Consider the following 18,917-nt stretch of genomic DNA (forward strand, 5'->3'; position numbering starts at 1 on the left):
CCAGTGTTCAAGAGTTCGATTGGCGACTTTTTTTGCTTAACGCCTCCTTCGCAGGAATCGGTTTCCCAGGCTGGCAGTTTGCGCCTGGGCCAGAGTATGGGCGCTCCTCAACCTACGACCCCAACTGAGCTCAACGTTTTTTAATTTTTTGTTGCTCTACTGAGATATTATTTGTTTCGGGGAGTTATGCCCCGTTTTACGACTTTTCTACCCACCGTGGTTAAAGTGAACCGACTGCCATTATTAAAAGCGAGTCACACGGTCGTTAAATGAACCTGGCTTAATCCCATTGACAAATGGTCATTAAGTGTTAAAAACCCGGTCCTAAAAGTCCCTTTCTTTTCCAGTGGTAACTTTGGTCACTCAGCGGAAGGACGTAAGTCAAGGACGACTCGTATTGCAAGACAGTCCTATGATCCCGCCTTCGATGCCGCCTCGCAGCCCCACTTTCCCTCTCCCCTGTCAACTTTTTTGCTCCTTCTTTCTCCGGCTTGCCTTCAAGCGATCCAGGTTGTGGCCATATTCGTCCAGGATAGTTGTGCCATTGTGCATCACTCCGTTCCCGGTCATCATCCAGGTGCCTGCAGGAGGAAGGACCGAAGACACGCACACACCCTTTCGTCAGTCAGGTGAGGGGGGAGAACGGCTTTTTTCCTTTTTAGAAGAACTACCCAGTTGTTTCTTCCTTTGTGGCCGCCTGTCCCTCCAAAAACCGAATCAGAGGAGGGAGGTGGCGGAGTGGGAGTCAAGGTCAGCATCAGGGCAACCGGGGAGCTCCGAGGAGAGGAGAGCGGTGGAAATCTATGGGCTGGTGCTCGGGATGGGAGCTCCGGGGGGAAAGAGGGAGTGGAGCTGGCAGAGAAAGGTGGAACTGGGCCGTCGGTCAGCCCACCGATGGAGAGTCAACAGCCCCCAGGTCTGGAGGGGGCTGATGAGGAAGAGGAGGAACAGCCGGGTCCAGCGCCTGGTTACAGAAACTAACCCTAAACGCTGCTCTGTGGAGGGGGAGTATGAAGGCGAAGATCTCAGGTCTTAAAATGGCCGAGCAATTTTGGACATGCCTGGCCAAGACCCTATCCCGAGAGATTACAGTCGCAGTTCTCACCTGACCGCAGGTTGGTCATCGTGGATGGCAGCTGCAGGTAGGTGGGGTTGTGGGTGGTGACGCCAATCTCGATGGAGCCAGCCCACTTGTCCACCATCTTGTCAATCCGCACCTGGAAGACCTCGCCGTTCCGCAATGGGCGGTTGCTGAGGACCACGCCGTGGTTGAAGTCATCGGTGGCGCTGCGTGGACAGGGAAGGAAGGGGCAGAGTTCTCGGTTAGAGCGCCTCTTGGGACAACGTCCAACAGACCATGGTTAGCTGTTACCAGGTGGACCAGACGGGAAACACAGCCAGGTAAGTCCCAAAAGTGCTTTTTCAGGAGGCAACTGGACTTTCTGGGTTTTCTTTTGAAGATGTTTTGCTTCTCACCTGAGAAGCTTCTCCAGGTCTGACTGGATGGTGGGAAAAGGATTTATCCTCTTTGCAGACAGCTGGTCATTTGCATCCTTTTTAGAGGGCCATTGAGGCCACTTGGGGGGTTTAGTTGTGTCCTCAGTGGTGCAAATTGGTTTGGACTCTTCTTGGAACTGCTGAAAGGAGCTGCGTTGTGGGCTCCGCAACTTGTTTGCATCACTCAGGTGACCCCGAGGACACAGGCAAAATTCCAAGTGGCCTCAACGGCTCTCTAAAACAAAGGTCTTTGAAGAAAAAACAGAACGCCCAGTTGCCTGTGGAAAAAGCACCTTTGGAGGGAGGGAGGGAGAGAGAAAAGAAAGGAAGGAAGGAAGGAAGGAAGGAAGGAAGGAAGGAAGGAAGGAAGGAAGGAAGGAAGGAAGGAAGGAAGAAAGAAAGAAAGAAAGAAAGAAAGAAAGAAAGAAAGAAAGAAAGAAAGAAAGAAAGAAAGAAAGAAAGAAAGAAAAAGAGGGGGAGAATGAAAGAAAAAGGAAGGAAGGATCTTAGAATCAGAGAAGGGACCTTGAAGGTTACAGTCCAATCCAAAGGTTGTCCCAAAGGTGCTTTTATTCTGAAGAGGCAACTGCACTTCCCGGTTAGTCTTTGAAGACATTTCGCTCCTCATCCAAGAAGCTTCTTTAGCTCTGACTGGGAGGGTGGGAGATGGAAGGAACGATACTCTTTGCAAGCAGCGGGTCATTTGCACCCTTCTTAGAGAGCCGTTGAGGCCACGTTAGAGGTTTGCCTGTGTCCTCAGGGTCACCTGAGCGTTGCAAACAGGTATGGAGCCTTCTTGGAACGGAGCCTTGTGGTGGACTCCACAACCCTTCGCACCACTCAGGTGTCCCCGAGGACACGGACAACGGCTCTCCAAAACAAAAGGCCTTCGGAGAAAAACACAGAACGTCCAGTGGCCTCTGGAAAAAGCACTTTTGGGAGGGAGGGAGGGAGGGAGAGACAGAGGCAGAGAAAGAAAGAAAAAAAGGAAAGAGAAAAGAAGGAAAGAAAAAGGAAGGAAGGTAAGTAGGCTGGTTGGTTGGTTGTTTAGTTCTGGTAAACTCTTGCTGGCTGGGGGATTCAGGGAGTTGAAGTCCACAAGTCCTTAAAGGTGCAAGGTCGGCACCCCCGCAATAGAGCAAGGGCTGAAGAGGGGCTGCCCCAAAGAAGGGGGGGGGGGTCCACCCATTCTCCAAAGCACCAGAAGGCAAGACCAGAAACAATGGATCATCAAGGAGAGAAGGAATTAAGGAGACATTTTCCTAATAGTGAGGACAATTAGCCAGGGGGACTCCTTGCCACCAGAAGGCGTGGGGGCTCCAGAACTGGAAGGTTTTTTAAGAAGAAGCTGGGGAGACCTTCGTCGAAAATGGTTTAGGGCAGGGGGACCAGTGGCATTGGGTCTCCTGCTTGAGTGTGGGGTCAGACTAGAAGGCCTCCCTTCGGAGACTGTTATTCAATCGCCCCAGATCGATTAGTCGGTGGAACCGCTTGCTACTAGAAGTTGTGGGTGCTCCGACCCTGGAAGCTTTTTAAGAAGAGACTGTCTAGGCAGGGCCTCCTGCTCGATCAGCCGGCTGGACTGGAAGACCTCTAAGGTCCCCTTTCCAGCTCTCTACTCCGATGGAAGATACGTACTGAGGCCGCAGTGCCGTCCGTCCTTCGTTGATAATGGCAGCTTTCTGACCGCAGTTTGGGTGGAAGAGGAGGCGTTCGGGTTCCGGCTCGCTGCCCCCGGCGTCGATGGCCCTCCGCCCAACGTCCGGCGAGAGGGCTCTCATGATGGCGTTGTTGCGCCGAAGCCGGTCGCTGTGGTTGTGATTGTGCACGATGGTGACCTTCACGGCCATGCCGTAGAGGTCCACCACGCCGTAGACCACCAAGGGGTGAGGGTGGTGGCGACGCCTGCAGAAAGAGAGGGCAACGCCTCAGGGACACATTTGACTCGCCCAAAGCTTACGTCCGTTGCTATGTTTGGCGTCCTGGCCCGGCTTGGGAGAGGGGGGGCGTTAATTCTGCAGGTGGTCCTCAGCTTACAACCACCCTGCAGCCTGTCATAAAGTGGGTTGCCCCCACACGACTGACCTAATGTTACCATCTTTTTTTTTCTTTTTGCACTGTCATCTCTTTTGTTCATCAAATATGAAGCTCAGTCAATGAAACATTTAAAAATGCGTCACAGATCTCACTGACTGGCTCTGGTGGTTGATATTATTATTGTTATTATTATTATTATTATTATACTTTTATTCATCAAACATGAAACTGACTGCCTCTGGTGGTAGGTATTAATATTAAAGTGATTGTTATTATTATTATTATAATATTCGTCACATATGAAACTGCCTCTGGTGGTTGATATTATTGTAATTATAAACTTTATTCATCAAACATGAAACTGACTGGCCCTGATGGTTGATATTATTGGTCAGCTCTGAGATTCAGCTGCCAAAAATGTTAAGGAAAAAGGGGGGGTGGAGGAGTTGGAAAGTTCAAGGCTATTTCGTATGTCGCATTAAAAAAATCCCAGCTGCAGTTAATTGGTTCTCGTGATTAACGAAGTGTAAGAAGCGGGAAGAGAGAAGGGTGGATTTTGTGAAACCGCTGAAAATGACTTCGGTTTGGGAAATATCCATAGACGTGCCAGAGATGTTCTAATAAATCAATTGGAGATTATACTTGTCTTGGAGTGATTCATTACCATGGATAATTTCTGGATGCCTATCATCATCATCATTATTATAAACTTTTATTAATCAAACATGAAACTGGCTGGCTCTGGTGGTTGATATTATTATCATTATCATTGTGCTGTCCCAGTCAGCCTATGGGAATTGGACAGTTACTTAGGAATTATGAGCTGTCCCCTTAAGGGAATGCATCATGGGAAATGTAGTTCATGTCACGTGGCCACATTTGTAAACCTGATTGGTCACTAAATTGACTCTCGAAGGGTTGGGGGAGGTTTTTGCCTGAACTCTCTAACTCATGGCAGCTTCTTTCTATCGCTACGAGATGGGTTAGGAGATAACCATCTTTTACTTTTCTGCCTTTTTTGCACACAGGTGGACTTGAAGCTGTACAGATGCAGAGAGATAAACTCAACAAGATGTCCATAACAAATTACATTTATTGGTTCATCGTGTATCCTCATAACACACATTTGTGACGAAGTTCTTCTTTAATGACCAATCCTTTGCATATCTGCCTTGTAGTAAAAGGTGGTTATTTCCTAACCACCTCGTAGCGATAGAAAGCAGCTGCCATGAGTTCGGGAGTTCAGGCAAAAGTGAGGGAAACTCCCCCAACCCCTCAAGGGTCAATTTAGTGACCAATCAGGATTACAGATGTGGCCACCTGACATGAACTACATTTCCCAGGATACCTTTAACTACATTTACCATGATGCATTCCCTTAAGGGGACAGCTCATAATTCCTAAGTAACTATCCAATTCCCATAGACTGGCTGGGACAGCACAATCGGCATTATAGATTTTTATTCATCAAACATGAAACTGACTGCTTCTGGTGGTTGATGTTATTATTATTATTGTACACAAAAATGACAGTATACGCAGCAGACGAGATAACCATGCTGGGTTTCGTATCACAAATCCTGCCCTGGGATAGAAGCTGTTTTTCAGCCAATTTGTCCTTGTTTTCATTCTCCTGTACCGTCTGCCAGATAGTAATAGTTCAAAACAAGGGTGCCCAGGATGAGATAAATCTTTGAGAACATTTTGAACTTTCTCAAGGCAGCGGGAGTGATAAAGCGAAGAGGGGAGAGGGCAGCCAAGGATCCTCTGGGCAATGACATTAACCCCCCTGGAGTGCTTTCCTATCTGCCCCTGTGCAATTGGCAAACCCCACACAGGTGCAGGAAGTTAAGATGCTCTCTATGGTGCAGCGGTAGAAGGTCACCAGCAGTTTTCCATCCAGTTGTTGTTTTCTGAGAAGCCTCAGGTAGTATAATCTCTGCTGGGCCCTTTTGACCAAGGCTGCAATGTGAGCCCCCCAGGTCAGGTCCTCTTTTAGGGTAACACCCAGAAACTTAAAACTGGCCGGATGGAAAAGGAAATAACAACAACAATAATAATTGGTTGATATCTGGGATGCTGGTGGCAACCCGTATCAACCATCAGTGCCAGTCAATGATAATTGTGATACATTTTTAAATGTTCAGCTGGCTGAGTTTCATGTTTAATGAATAAAGGAGATATAATAATAATAACTAGTTGAAGTACATTACAATATTAATGAATGAATAAAGTATGTATAATAATAGTCGTAATAATAACAATCTCTTTTATTCATTAAACATGAAAGTCAACTGAATATTTAAAAATGTATCACAAATCTCATTGACTGGTACTGATGGTTGATAAGGGTTACTGCCTGCATCCCAGGGGATCAATTTAAAAAAAATTATTATCATTATTATTATTAATGAAATTTGCAACCCATCCTGTAGCCAGTGACTCTGGGTAGGTTACATCATAAAAACACTAAAGAATTAAGAAACATTAAAATCTACGATCATAGAAACACAGTAAATAAAATCAACCCCCGATGGAAAAGGAGAGAACTGGGCACATGGGAGGCAATCCTTGACTTACGACAAAACCGGAGCCTGACATTTCTGCCTTCAAGTGAGACAATTCACTGAATTTTACGACCATCCTCGCCAGAATCACTAAGTGAATCCCCTGCGGTTGTTAACAACCTCGATGTTAAGCGAATCAAAACTCCCCTCCCCCCCGCCGGGACACTGCAACCGTCATAAATACGAGTTGGTTGCCGAGCATCCGAATGTTGATCCCTGAGTCCGTCGGGAGGCTGCGACGGCTCTTCGGTGCGGGAAAAAACCGGCCGTTAAGTCACTTCTTTCAGTGCCGTTCCAACCGCGGCCACTAAATGAACTGCCGTTGAGGACCACCTTGTAAATGCGGCCATATTTAAGCTGATGTGGCTGCTTTAAATGAAACCGTGGGTTTTTTTGCCCAAACATTGGAAGTAAACACAGATTTGGGGCCAAAACATCACATGCTGCAGTCATAATTTGGGAAATATCGCCATTTTTGCCCCTCTCTCTCTCTCTCTCCAGCCCCAGCTTTGCAGAGGGGGGGGCTCTCATCCCTGAGGAGCGTGCCCACCTTGGTCAATGCCGTTGATGTAGAAGTGAAGGGCGTTGTTGGATTTCCGGGTCAAACCGATGTGGTCGCCTTCCTGTGGTGAGAAGACACAAAGCGGGAGGGAAGTTTCTCCAAGGGGGTGGGGGTGGGGGGCTGCTACCGGTTCACAACGGTTCGCGAGAACCGGCTGTTAAATTTTTTTTACACCTGGTTCAGCGGACCGGTCGTTCCGGCGACTGTCCGGCCCTGCCCCACCCAGCCTGACCTCTCAGGAATCCGCACGCGGCTCGTTTTGGATCGCAAAATGAGCGGATGTCAGGATTCCAGCAGTTACCCTCCCAATTAAATCACGAGTCTCGAGCCAAACTTCCAAAACTTCCAAAAAAGGATTTATTGGGGAGTTAAACATGTTGGCACTGCTTGGGTGCCGCCGATTCTGAGGCACATCATTCCTTGTCACCCTTGACCCTGGTCTCCCCCTCCCACCCCGCTGGGTTTATCCTCATTCATATCCTCCAATGGGACACGTCCATAGCCCAGAGCCATCAATCATGCTCTCCAGTTAGACCTTTGCACGGCAGGAACTTCAGTCACCTAGTTACTATCTCTGTAAAACGATTGATGGAATGCAGTTTTGGTTTCCAAGCTGCCTCACTGATCCCTTTCTGTTGGCAACTTTAAAAAGACCAGGGAAATGTTTCATGAGTTGACAGCAGGGTCCGTGCAGAGGCTCTGGGAGGGAGAAAAACGGGCCTCCCGGAAGTTTGGAAATGGTCCCGTTTCCTGTCTCCAGAGTCCGGGGAGGGCGAAAACGCCCCCTCCCCATGGCTCCATTTTCGCTCCCGGGGTGGTGCAGGCAGCCAAAGAGAGGATGCCCACTACGGCACGCCCACCCAACTGGGAAGAGAACTGGTTGCTAAATTATTTGGAGCCCACTGTCAACTCATGAAACGTTTTGCATACATGTTTTATAGTTGACAACAGAAAGAAGGGGGGGAGAGTTTTAAAGAGCAGGCGGCAGTGTGGAATTGAAAGTCCGTTCTATTCATATTTTCTTTAAAGACTGATTAGATGATTGAAGCTTCTGCCACGAAAAAAATCTACTCGGAGAACATGATTGATGACTCTTGGCTAGGGACGTGTTTCGTTGGATGATACACCCAGAGGCTTGGCGGGGGGAAAGGCAGGATCAAGGGTGACAGTGAATTATGTCATCTCAGAGTTGGCTACGCCCAGGTTAGTGCCAGACGTAGAATGGTAACTTCAAATATATCCTCTTTAGTTTTGGAAGGGCAGCTCGAGGCTCATGATTTAATTGGAGTAACTGCCGGAGCCCCGACCTCCACCCCTGGAGGGGAGGGTTGTCCAAAAAGGAGGGAGGGGGGAAGATCCAGCTTGTCGGGGTGGGCAAGGACGAGAAGGGGGCGTCGAGCTCACCTGCAACTCATCCAAGCTGAATTCGCAGTATTCCCGTCGGGTACCTTTCCCGTTGGTGAGAATCCCGCAGCCGCTCATCATAATGGTTCCTTCGTGGGTTGAGTGGAGCATGACAAGAAGAACTGAGTGGGGACAAGGGCCGGCTCATTTGACTCCCCTCCCCCGGGGGGGGAGTCCTCTCCCCCCCCCGCCGCCAACGGAGACCCCCCCTCCCCGCCCACACACCCCAGCTCTCCCCTGCCCTCTGGATACGCACGAGTCGGGAAGTCACCTGAGCGCAGGTTCGTCATGGTGGCCGGATACTCCAGGTTGTTGGGGTTGTGGGTGGTGACCCCGATCTCGATGGAGCCCGACCACTTGTCCACCAGCTTGTCGATGCGGATCTGAGGAGGAGACAAAGAGGCAGCTTGAACTCCCCGGCCTGTTTGCCTTCAAAATCTCTCTCGCCCTCTTTAAAAATGGCGGTTTTTTTTGTTTTTTTTCTCAATCTGGGCGATGTTTTGAACTCCTAGAATTCCCTACCCTGGCCGTGCTCAATTCGCTGGTTATATTTCAACTGAGAATTGTTTGGCCTAGTGGTTGAGACCGAAGGCTGGAAAGTGAGAGAGGGTGAGTTCTAGTCCCGCTTTAGGCATGAAAGCCATCTGGGTGACTTTGGGTCAATCACCAGGAGACGGGGAGTTCTAGTCCCGCCTTAGGCATGAAAGCCATCTGGGTGACTTTGGGCCAATCACCAGGAGATAGGGAGTTCTAGTCCCGCCTTAGGCATGAAAGCCATCTGGGTGACTTTGGGTCAATCGCCAGGAGACGGGGAGTTCTAGTACTGCCTTAAGGCATGAAAGCCATCTGGGTGACTTTGGGCCAATCACCAGGAGATAGGGAGTTCTAGTCCCGCCTTAGGCATGAAAGCCATCTGGGTGACTTTGGGTCAATCACCAGGAGACGGGGAGTTCTAGTACTGCCTTAAGGCATGAAAGCCAGCTGGGTGACTTTGGGCCAATCACCAGGAGACGGGGAGTTCTAGTTTCATCTTAGAAAATTTGGGCCAATCACCCGGAGATTGGGAGTTCTAGTCCCGCCTTAGGCATGAAAGCCAGCTGGGTGGAATTTGGACTAATCAGCAGGAGCCTGGGAGTTCTAGACTCCCCCTTCGGAAGGAAAACCGGCTGGGTGACTTTGGGGCAATCAGCAGGAGCCTGGGAGTTCTAGTTTCACCTCAGGCAGGAAAGCCATCTGGGTGACTTTGGGCCAATCACCAGGAGACGGGGAGTTCTAGTTTCATCTTAGAAAATTTGGGCCAATCACCCGGAGATTGGGAGTTCTAGTCCCGCCTTAGGCATGAAAGCCAGCTGGGTGGAATTTGGACTAATCAGCAGGAGCCTGGGAGTTCTAGACTCCCCCTTCGGAAGGAAAACCGGCTGGGTGACTTTGGGGCAATCAGCAGGAGCCTGGGAGTTCTAGTTTCACCTCAGGCAGGAAAGCCATCTGGGTGACTTTGGGTCAATCACCAGGAGACGGGGAGTTCTAGTTTCATCTTAGAAAATTTGGGCCAATCACCCGGAGATTGGGAGTTCTAGTCCCACCTTAGGCATAAAAGCCAGCTGGGTGACATTTGGGCCAATCAGCAGGAGCCTGGGAGTTCTAGTCCCACCTTAGGCAGGAAAGCCAGCTGGGTGACTATGAGCCAAACACCAGGAGACGGGGAGTTCTAGTTTCACCTTAGACAAGCCAGCCAGGTGACTTTGGGCCAATCCCCAGGAGATGGTGAATTCAGGCCAGTCTCCCTCTCTCAGCCCAAACCACCTCACAGGGTCGTTGTTGTTAGGAAAAGAGGAGATGGATGTGTTTGACACTTTCACAGCCTGGACTTTTTGTACAAATAATAATAAAGGATATAGATAAGTGAAGGAATTTTTGGGGAGACCGACAAGGATCGACCAAAAGCACGAAATACTGAGCAGCGTCTGTCTTCCCCGGGGGTGAGAGAAGATAAATAGGAAGCTCAGAGGGAGCGGACTACAAATCCCAGATGCCTCAGCCTTGCTAAACATCCCCCATGAGCCCGCTGAGAGCATTATGTCCTACTTAAGCAGCGCTGCAAATTTTCTACACAGCTTACCGCAATATTCCTCAACCTCTCTGACTTTTAAGACCCATGGACTTCAACTCCCAGAATCCCCCAGCCAGCAGATCAGTTTCCCATTTAATTCTCATGCCAATCAACTCCCAATTCTCAATTTAGCTTCTCAGGGTTTATTTCTTTTCTCATTTTGTTGAAATCAAGATATATTACATGTACCGCATTCCCACCGTCTATGAAGAAAGCTACCCAATTAAAAAAAAAAATACAAGATGTTCCCTAACAGACCAATAAATCGTTGGAAATTATAAACAGGGAACCTATTTCCATATGTGGTGGACATGCCCTCAAGCTAAAAATTATTGGGTTTAAAATTAGGCAATGGCTGGAGGAAATTACAAAACAAAATTGAGACCAGAGACATTCCTATTGGGTATATTAAGAGACAAAATAAGTAAGAAACTCCAATATATTATATTACATCTAATAACTGCAGCATGAATCGCCTTTGCCCAGAATTGGAATAGTGACAGCATTCCCTCCAATATTATGATAATAAAAAAAGGTTTTAGAGTGTGCAGAAACGGATAAGCTTTCAATGGAAACGAAGGAGAAGAGATGAGATGTACTACGAAATTTGGAATTTATGATCCAATTGGCTGCAAGGTAGACGCAAAATAGAGAGATGAAATGAAAGGTGATGGTGTGATGAAATAATTTGGCATGAATAGACATAATTATGTATACTTATGTATAAATACGTAAACAAATATGTAAATATATGAAAATATGACGTAAATTAAATGTAAAATAATTGTAATAATATTTAGTAATATTCTATATACTTAAGAATAGGTCAAAGTGAGTTCACTCACTCATTCATGCTGCAATGAATGGTAATATATTTTTAATTGTTTTTTAATTGTAAATTTGTTTAATAAAGTTTTTTTAAAATTTTTTTTAAAAAAATACAAAAATCGTTTCGCCACATTTCTTCTTGTCTTAAAAAGTCACAAAAGGTTGAGACAAAATAGCTCTCATCAAAGGGCTCCTTTTCTGGGGGTCTGGAGGTTTGGAGGGGGGATCTCAGGACCTCCCATCCAGGGGTGGGATTCAAATAATTTTTTTAATTATTTTTTTTATTAAAAATAAACTTTTTAAAAAATCTTGAACATGGTGGTCTGTCTTTGACATACATATCAGTCTTTACACTATTATATAAGCAAAATCATTAAACAGTATATATGTATATATATACATATACATATATATATACATGTATATATATATTTGATCTTTACATCCTTTTTTAATCCTAATCATTGTTTTGCAATTCAATTTAACCTTAAATTCTAATTCACATTTTATAGACTTCCTTTCATATCCCTCCGTACATAGACATTTTTCCATATTTCATAATATTCTGAAGTGTCTCACTCTTTCAATTTTAACGTCATAGTATCTAGCTAAGCGCACTGAAAAATCTTTTCTACTACTGCTTCATCACTTGGCATTTCTTTTGACTTGTTTGGGCAAGTAAATCTTGATGCTGTAATTACATGGATAATTAGGGAGGTATCTGCTTTTTTTTAAAAAAAAAATCATATCTTACATGCTGGAAATGTTTGAAAGAACGGGGCACTTGCTATTCTGTGTGGTGGGAGTGCAAGAAAATACAAGAACTCTGGCGCAAAATTTGAAGAAATGTTGGATTTAAAAATTAATTTTACCTCAGAAATGTTCCTAGGAGGAATAAATGGATTCAAATAATTTAATCAGTTGCTTCTCTGCCCTCACGATTTCTTCCAACAATTCGTTCGCCAAAACGGCTCGGCCAGTTAACCGGTGCGAACCGGCTGAATCCCATCGCTGCTATCCACCCCGTTTACCTCAAACATCTCGTTGTCCCGCAGCGGCCGGTTGGTCATGACCACGCCGTTGTTGAACTCGTCCAGCGGCCGGCGCCTCTCGGCCGTCTTGTTGTTGTTGCTGAGCTTGATCAGGGTGCCACACTTCTCGTGGAAGAGCAGGGCGTCGTTGGAGGTCATGGGGGGCGCGCCCCCGGGCGGGGAGTCCGAGGCGGGGCTGACCAGGTTGACATTGAGGAGGCTCCCGTTGTAGGCCGACAGGATGGCATTGCTTACCACCTCCGACAGCTCTGTGCTGGAGAAGCCTATGAGAGGGATTGTGTTTTGGGTGGAGGTCGACGTACCCACAGTTGGGATGCCAGGCACCCCATTGTCTCCTGGCTGCCCATCTTGTGAAGGGGGGGGGTCGGTTCTGATGGGGGCAAAGACACCCTCCCCCACAACCAGGCCTGGTTCATTCAAATGAGAAGCAAGTTTGTTCTAGCTCCAAAAACTTGCTTTAGACGTGAAAGCCAGCTGGGTGCCTTTGGGCCGATCACCAGGCGAATGGGAGTTGTACCCAACCCTTGTTTAGGTAGGAAACCTTAAACCATTTCAGACAAAGGGTTATCCAACATCTTTTTAAAAACCTCCAGTGTTGGAGAATTCACAACTTCTGGAGGCAAGTTGTTCCACTGGCTAATTGTTCTCACTGTCAAAATATTCTCCTTAATTCTAAGTTGCTTCTCTCCTTGACTCCAGTTATTTATAAGAATAATAAAGGCAGGAGGGAAAACAGATTGTAAAAATGATGGCAGAAACCAATGCTTCATATTGCAAGGGAAGACAGCCGGTGGGCTGCTGAAACCTACAAATTAATTATATATATATATATATATACACACACACACACACACACACACACACACACACACATTATATATATACACACATACACTACACACAAACACACACACATACACACACACATACATACACATACACACACACACACACACACACACACACACACGGTATTCAGCTTTGTTCGGGTATTTTTCCACGTCATTATAGTTGTGCTTTTAAAGCTGTAGCAACGTTTCGGCAGAATCTCATCTGCCATCATCAGGCTTGTCTATTGTGTTCGTCTGTGAGTCAGACTTTTACAGCTGTTTCAGACTTTCACAGCCGTTCACACACACACACACACACACATATATTTCCCCCCTTATTTCCATATTTTTATTTATATATATGTATATATGTATGTACTATATGTAATAGTATAGTATAGTATAGTATAGCATAGCATAGCATAGCATAGCATAGCATAGCATAGCATAGCATAATATAATATAATAAATATAATAATATAATATAATATAATATAATAAATATAATATAATATAATAAATATAATATAATATAATATAATATAATATAATATAATATAATATAATATAATATAATATAATATAATATAATATAATATAATATAATATAATATGACATAACATAACATATTTTCCCCCTTATTTCCAGTGACTCACCGTTCTCCGATTCCAGGCTACTAGGAAATTTATCCGGCCGAGTCTGGTTGCAAGGCGCTTCCAGGGCTACAGAGAAGAGGAGGAAGACGACGAGGAGGAAGAGGAAGGAAAAGATGTCAGAGGTGCTTCCGAGAGCAACCACAGGCCGTGTTGCAAAGGAACAAGCCAGGAATGCTAGCTCAGGAGGTCCTGAAGGGGCAAGCCAAGAACCCCCCAAGGAGGTTTAAAAAGATGGCTCCGTATGGGAGGCCAGGAGAGACTCTCGGGGCACGGTGAGCTCCCACCCTTAAAATGGGTGACTGTGCAGACCTTTCCCCTCTCTTGCCGGCCAACACCTGACACAGATAGTCCTCGGCTTATGACTGGTCCCTCTGGCTAAGCGGGAGAGTCATTCAAGTGAGTTTTTGCCCCATCCTCCGAGCTTTCTGGCCACGGCCGCTAAGCAAACCACAGCCATTGTGAAGGGAGCAACGTGGTTAGGAAGCCAATTCCGCTTCCCGACTGACTTCGTTAGAAGGTCGCCAAAGGGGATCAGGGGACACGCCGGCCGTCGTAACCAACGAGTCAGTGGCCAAGCGGCCGAGTTTGGGGAGGCTGCGAGTGTGAAAAAACGGACCTAAGTCACTCCCCCCACAGTGCCGTTGTAACTCTGGTCACTAAACAAACTGTTGTAAGTGGAGGACTGCCTGTATTTCGAGGCAGCAAAGTGCCGGAGAGGGGTGTAGCCGTAGGGGATGAATCGTCCCGCAGATCTGTCCAGGGAGAGCTATTTAAAGCAGTCCCTTTGCCAAACCAGGGCACCGAAATATCCATCCCTTCCCTTCCCTTCCTTTGGTCCCAAATCCTCCACATTAGTTCTTTAAAGACCAGTGTTTAAGATGGGGGGGACTTCAACTCCCAGAATTCAATCAATCAATCAGAACAGAGCTGGAAAGGGACCTTGGAGGTCTTCTAGCTCAGCCCCCTGCTCAAGCAGGAGACCCCACACCATTCCAGACTGATGGCTGTCCAGTCTCTTCTTAAAAAAAAAAAAAGCCTCCAGGGATGAAGCTCCCACACCTTCTGGTGGCAAGCAGTTCCACGGGTTAATTGTCCTCAGTGTTAGGAAGTTTTCCCTGAGTTCTAAGTTGCTTCTCTCCTTGGTCAGTTTCCATCGGTTGCTTCTTGTCCTGCCTTCGGGAGCTTTGGAGAATAGTTTGACACCCCCCCCTCTTCTTTGGGGCAGCCCCTCAAATATTGGAAGGCTCCTATCATGTGTCCCCCCACCCCCAACAAGTCTTCCTTTTCTCCAGACTAGCCAAACCCAAATCCTGAAACCGTTCTTCGTATGTTTTACTCTCCGGGCCTTTGATCACCTTAGTTGCTCTTCTCTGCACTTTTTCCCAAGTCTCCAACATCTTTTTTTCTGACTGGGTGATCAAAATTGGTTGCAGGATTCCAGGTGTGTCTTTAAGTCTTACTAAGATTTAAAACAAGGGTCTTTCTAACTTGGCAAGTTGAAGACTGGTGGATGTGCAATTCCCAGGGTTCCTGAGCTAACCTGACTGGAGGGGGAATTCTGGGAGTTGGAAGCCCCCAAGCCTCCAAGCGGTCAAGTTGGAAGACACCCCGCCCTCCCGGACTTAAAACAACTTTTATTGTCACTTTGAATATACACCAATCGGTATACATTAAAATGAAATTTCATTGCAGCCCGCTCTCAAAAGGTCACCACCTCCATACACCACGTAACCATGACTAAATAAAGAAAGGAAAGAAAGAAAAGAAGGAAGGAAAGAAAAATAAAGGAAGGAAGGAAACCCTGAGAGATGCGGCTAGACTTGAATGATTTGAATGGGGTGTATAGTCAGAGCCCTGACACCCACATTTGAATGCGGAGATTTGGAGAAAAATACCCGCGCTTTCTTTACACTTGCACCCCACTCTATCCGTTCACCTGTGGCGCTAAATGATGGCCCCATTCATGCGTGGCCCTAACCCTACTGTGTTATTTTTCTTGTCCGGTTCCTCAACGGCTCTGCCGATTCTCCGCTTTCTTTTTTTTTTTTTTAATAAATTTTTATTGTTTTCCACCAGTACAGATCTTAGTTTGATTATTCAACAGCTTTTGTATCAACGTATAACATTATCATACATTTCCGTCCACTATTCGTACATATTTTTTATTTTATTTATTTTAATTTTTAAATACTCTGTAGATTGTGATGTGGTGTTTGGAGCACTGTGCTGGAGTAGCTTTCAAATTTCATTGTATTCGTGGAATTACAATGACAATAAAGGTATTCTATTCTATTCTATATTCTATTCTATTCTATATTCTATTCTATTCTATTCTATATTCTATTCTATTCTATATTCTATATTCTATTCTATTCTATTCTACAGTATATCGTTTATATTTCCTTTAGTTGAAATTACTATTGTTACTTATTTGTCTATCTGTTTACATATTGCGTATCACTCTTTTGAGGTTTCTCTTCTAGCCATCTTTTCCAATTCTCATCTCTGCTATATTTTGTAAAATTAATTATTCTTCCGTTGGGGCCATACGCTCTTTCCACAGTTGCGCATAGGCTATTCTGGCCGCTGTCAATATATGTAACATTATTTTATCTTTTTTTGGGAGGGGTTTTTTTTTTTTTACCTTCATCGCGGGAGGGTCCCTCTTCCGCTTCCTCCACGTTCCCTGGCACCACCGTGATCTGGGTGCACTTGCCGTAGAGGTCGACCACGGCCCAGACGCGGGGCGGGATACCCATGGCCGCCACGCCGCAGTCCTGGCCGTTGACCCAGAGGTGCAGCTCCCCGCTGGCCGTCCGCTGGATGCCCACCCGGTCACCTTCGCCCAGCTGGTCCAGGTCCTGACCGTACTCCTCCAGGATGGAGCGCCCATCGCGAAGGACGGAGCAGCCGGAGATGATCCAAGAGCCCCCTTGAGGCCGGTGGCGCTGCTGGGGAAGTCCAGGTGGTTGGGGTCAAGGCGGTCACCCCGATCTCCAAGGAGCCGCTCCAGGAGTTGACCTGAGGGAAAAGCGGATGGAAGGGGAGGGTGTCGGGATTCGCACTCGGCGTCAGCGGTGGGGGGCTCGGGGTGGGGTCAGGCCTTCCTCAAGCAGGGGGAGCTTAAACCCAGCGGCCAGGGATTTTGGGGGGTGACAAGAGTTCTTGTGGGGGTGGGGTCAATATTCTTGAAAGAGTTCTGGGTGAAGCCAGCCTGGATCCTGGGTGACTGTTTTCTGAGTGGGGGCATCTCCAGGAGTCCCTTTCTTTGGGGTTCAACCCCCAAACCCCATTTTGTACCCCAGAGAGAAGTGATAAAGAGGGAAGAAATGGGTAGGAGGGAGGGAGGGACAGAAGAGGAGGGGTATCCTCTCTCCCCCGCCATGGAGGGAGGGAGCTCTGCATCTCCAGCTCCCCCTTGCCCCCCAGACTCTGAGGGGGCAGCTGCCCAGCTCAGTCACCCAAGAGCCCCCCAGTTGCCTCCATATTTTGTGGACCCCACCCTATGATCCCTGAGGCTCCGCCCCCTCCCATTGAGGGAGTCCCACCCCCAACTCCACCCCACCCCATTGGCGCATCCTTCATTTGGGGACTGCTGCCCTCTTCTTCCCTGCAGCCCCTCCCCTGGGACCCCACTCTATTGGCTTGGCCTTGGTATGGGAACTACCAGCCTCCACTCTGCTCCTTGGCCCCTCCCTTTGTGACCCCCCACCCCGACCGAGGGTCTCACCCACCATAGGTCCAAGACTGCCCCCCACTCCATGGCTTTGGGCTGATTTGGGGGCTTCTTGTCCCTGCTAATGCAGCCCCGCCTGGGACCCCAGGGCTTTGCCTCCTAAAGAAAGGGAAGGAGGGCAGCTGGCCAGTTCTCCCCCAGTCATTCTTTTGGAGACCCCTCCCCTTCCCGGCGAGCACCCCCCACCATTGCCTCAACCCCTGGGGGAAAACCTGGGGGTTGCAAAGAAAGGGTGGCTGCTCCTCCGACCTCTTCCCCTGCGACCCCCGAGGGTCTCCCCTCCTGCATCCCTTTGACAGCCCCCTTTATTTGGAGACCCCTCCCCTGCTCCTTCCCCTCCTGCAACCCCGCTCCCGAGACCTCCCCCAGGTCTTTTCCCCTCCCTCAGCGCACCTCCATCCCCAAGAACCCCCAATTCCCCCTCCCTTGCCTACCTCCTTCCTTCCTGAAGCCCCCCTCTCCTGAGACCCCCTGATGCTCTCCGCCTTCCTACAACACATCTCTCCATCCCCAAGACCCCCTCCCCAAATTGCTTTAGGCTTCATTCGGGGACCCCTGTCCTGCCCTCCTTCTCCCCTCCTGAAGCCCCCTCCCCTGCAGTCCCCCCAGGCCCTCCCCTCCTCCCACAGTGGATCCCCCCCCTAAGAACCCCCCAATTCCTCCTCCCTTTGCCCACCCCTTCCCTCCTGCAGCCCCCTCCCCTGAGACACCCCCAGGTCCTCCACCCTCCCACAGAGCATCTCCATCCCCAAGACCCCCAATTCCCCCTTCCTCCTGAAGCCCCTCCCCTGAGACCCCCGGGGATCTCCCCATCCCTCAGCGGCCCTCTCCTTCTCCAAGACCCCCTCCCCAAATTGCTTCAGGCTTCATTTGGGGACCCCTCCCCCTCCTGCAGCCTCCCTCCCCCGAGACCCTCCCCCACCTACAGCGCATGTCCATCCCCAAGAGACCCCCCGCCCTCCAATCGCCTCGGCCTTCACTCGGAGACCCCTCCCCTGCCCTCCTCCTCCCCCTCCGTCACCTTCCGATCGATTCGGACGGTGAAGAGGGCCCGAAACGAGGGGCTCCCAGCTCAGCACCAGCCCGTGGTTGAACTCCTGGCCGGGCTGCGAGCGAGCCGCGCTCCGGCCGCCCCGCGACACCGTCACCAGCCGGCCCGTCCGCGGGTGCAGCAGCGGCAGCGGAGAGGCCCCCGGCCGCCCGCCGGCCCCGCCGCCGCCCAGCATCCCGCCCCGACCAGGCCCCCGCAGCAGCAGGGCGCCCGGCCGCGCTTTACGGCAGTGGGGCATGGCGCCGCCGCCCCGCTTGGCGGCAGGAGGGCGCCGGACGCGCGCGACGGCCGCGCTTGACGACACGCCGGCTCTGCCTGAAACGACGCCGCGCGCTGAGCGGCCGCGCCGGACTGCCTAGCAACGAACGGGCGCTTGGCGACCGGCCGCTCTGCCTAGCAACGGGGGCTCCTTTCCACGGCCGTGTTTCACGACTGGCCCGCGCTTGACGGCCTTGCTTGACCACCGGCCTCCTGCCTATCAACCGGGCTGCGCTTGACGACCTGCTTTCTCACCCTAGCAGTATCTTCGCTTTCTAATAACGCCGCGCTTGACGGCCGTCCTTAACAACAGGCCCGCTCAGCTTAG

At 48.9% G+C, this 18,917-nt stretch overlaps 1 protein-coding gene across 1 annotated transcript in view; it reads right to left on the reverse strand.

The window, feature by feature from the left end:
- The window catches only part of NEURL4 (neuralized E3 ubiquitin protein ligase 4), a 54,560-nt gene extending 35,962 nt beyond the window's left edge, over positions 1-18,598 (reverse strand). The window contains 14 exon segments of the mRNA XM_087947403.1: positions 496-581; positions 1,106-1,287; positions 3,136-3,379; positions 3,382-3,402; positions 6,652-6,724; positions 8,068-8,156; positions 8,339-8,450; positions 12,037-12,320; positions 13,545-13,610; positions 16,189-16,479; positions 16,482-16,526; positions 16,529-16,565; positions 18,302-18,329; positions 18,331-18,598. Of these exon segments, the coding sequence (XP_087803529.1) occupies positions 496-581; positions 1,106-1,287; positions 3,136-3,379; positions 3,382-3,402; positions 6,652-6,724; positions 8,068-8,156; positions 8,339-8,450; positions 12,037-12,320; positions 13,545-13,610; positions 16,189-16,479; positions 16,482-16,526; positions 16,529-16,565; positions 18,302-18,329; positions 18,331-18,569 (1,797 nt within the window). The 5' untranslated portion in view covers positions 18,570-18,598.
- Between the last annotated feature and the right edge of the window lie 319 nt (positions 18,599-18,917).

This window comes from Notechis scutatus, chromosome Z, assembly GCF_049901735.1.
Source record: "Notechis scutatus isolate UNSWTSFEM ecotype Mainland chromosome Z, rNotScu1.2, whole genome shotgun sequence".
Lineage (NCBI taxonomy): Eukaryota > Metazoa > Chordata > Lepidosauria > Squamata > Elapidae > Notechis > Notechis scutatus.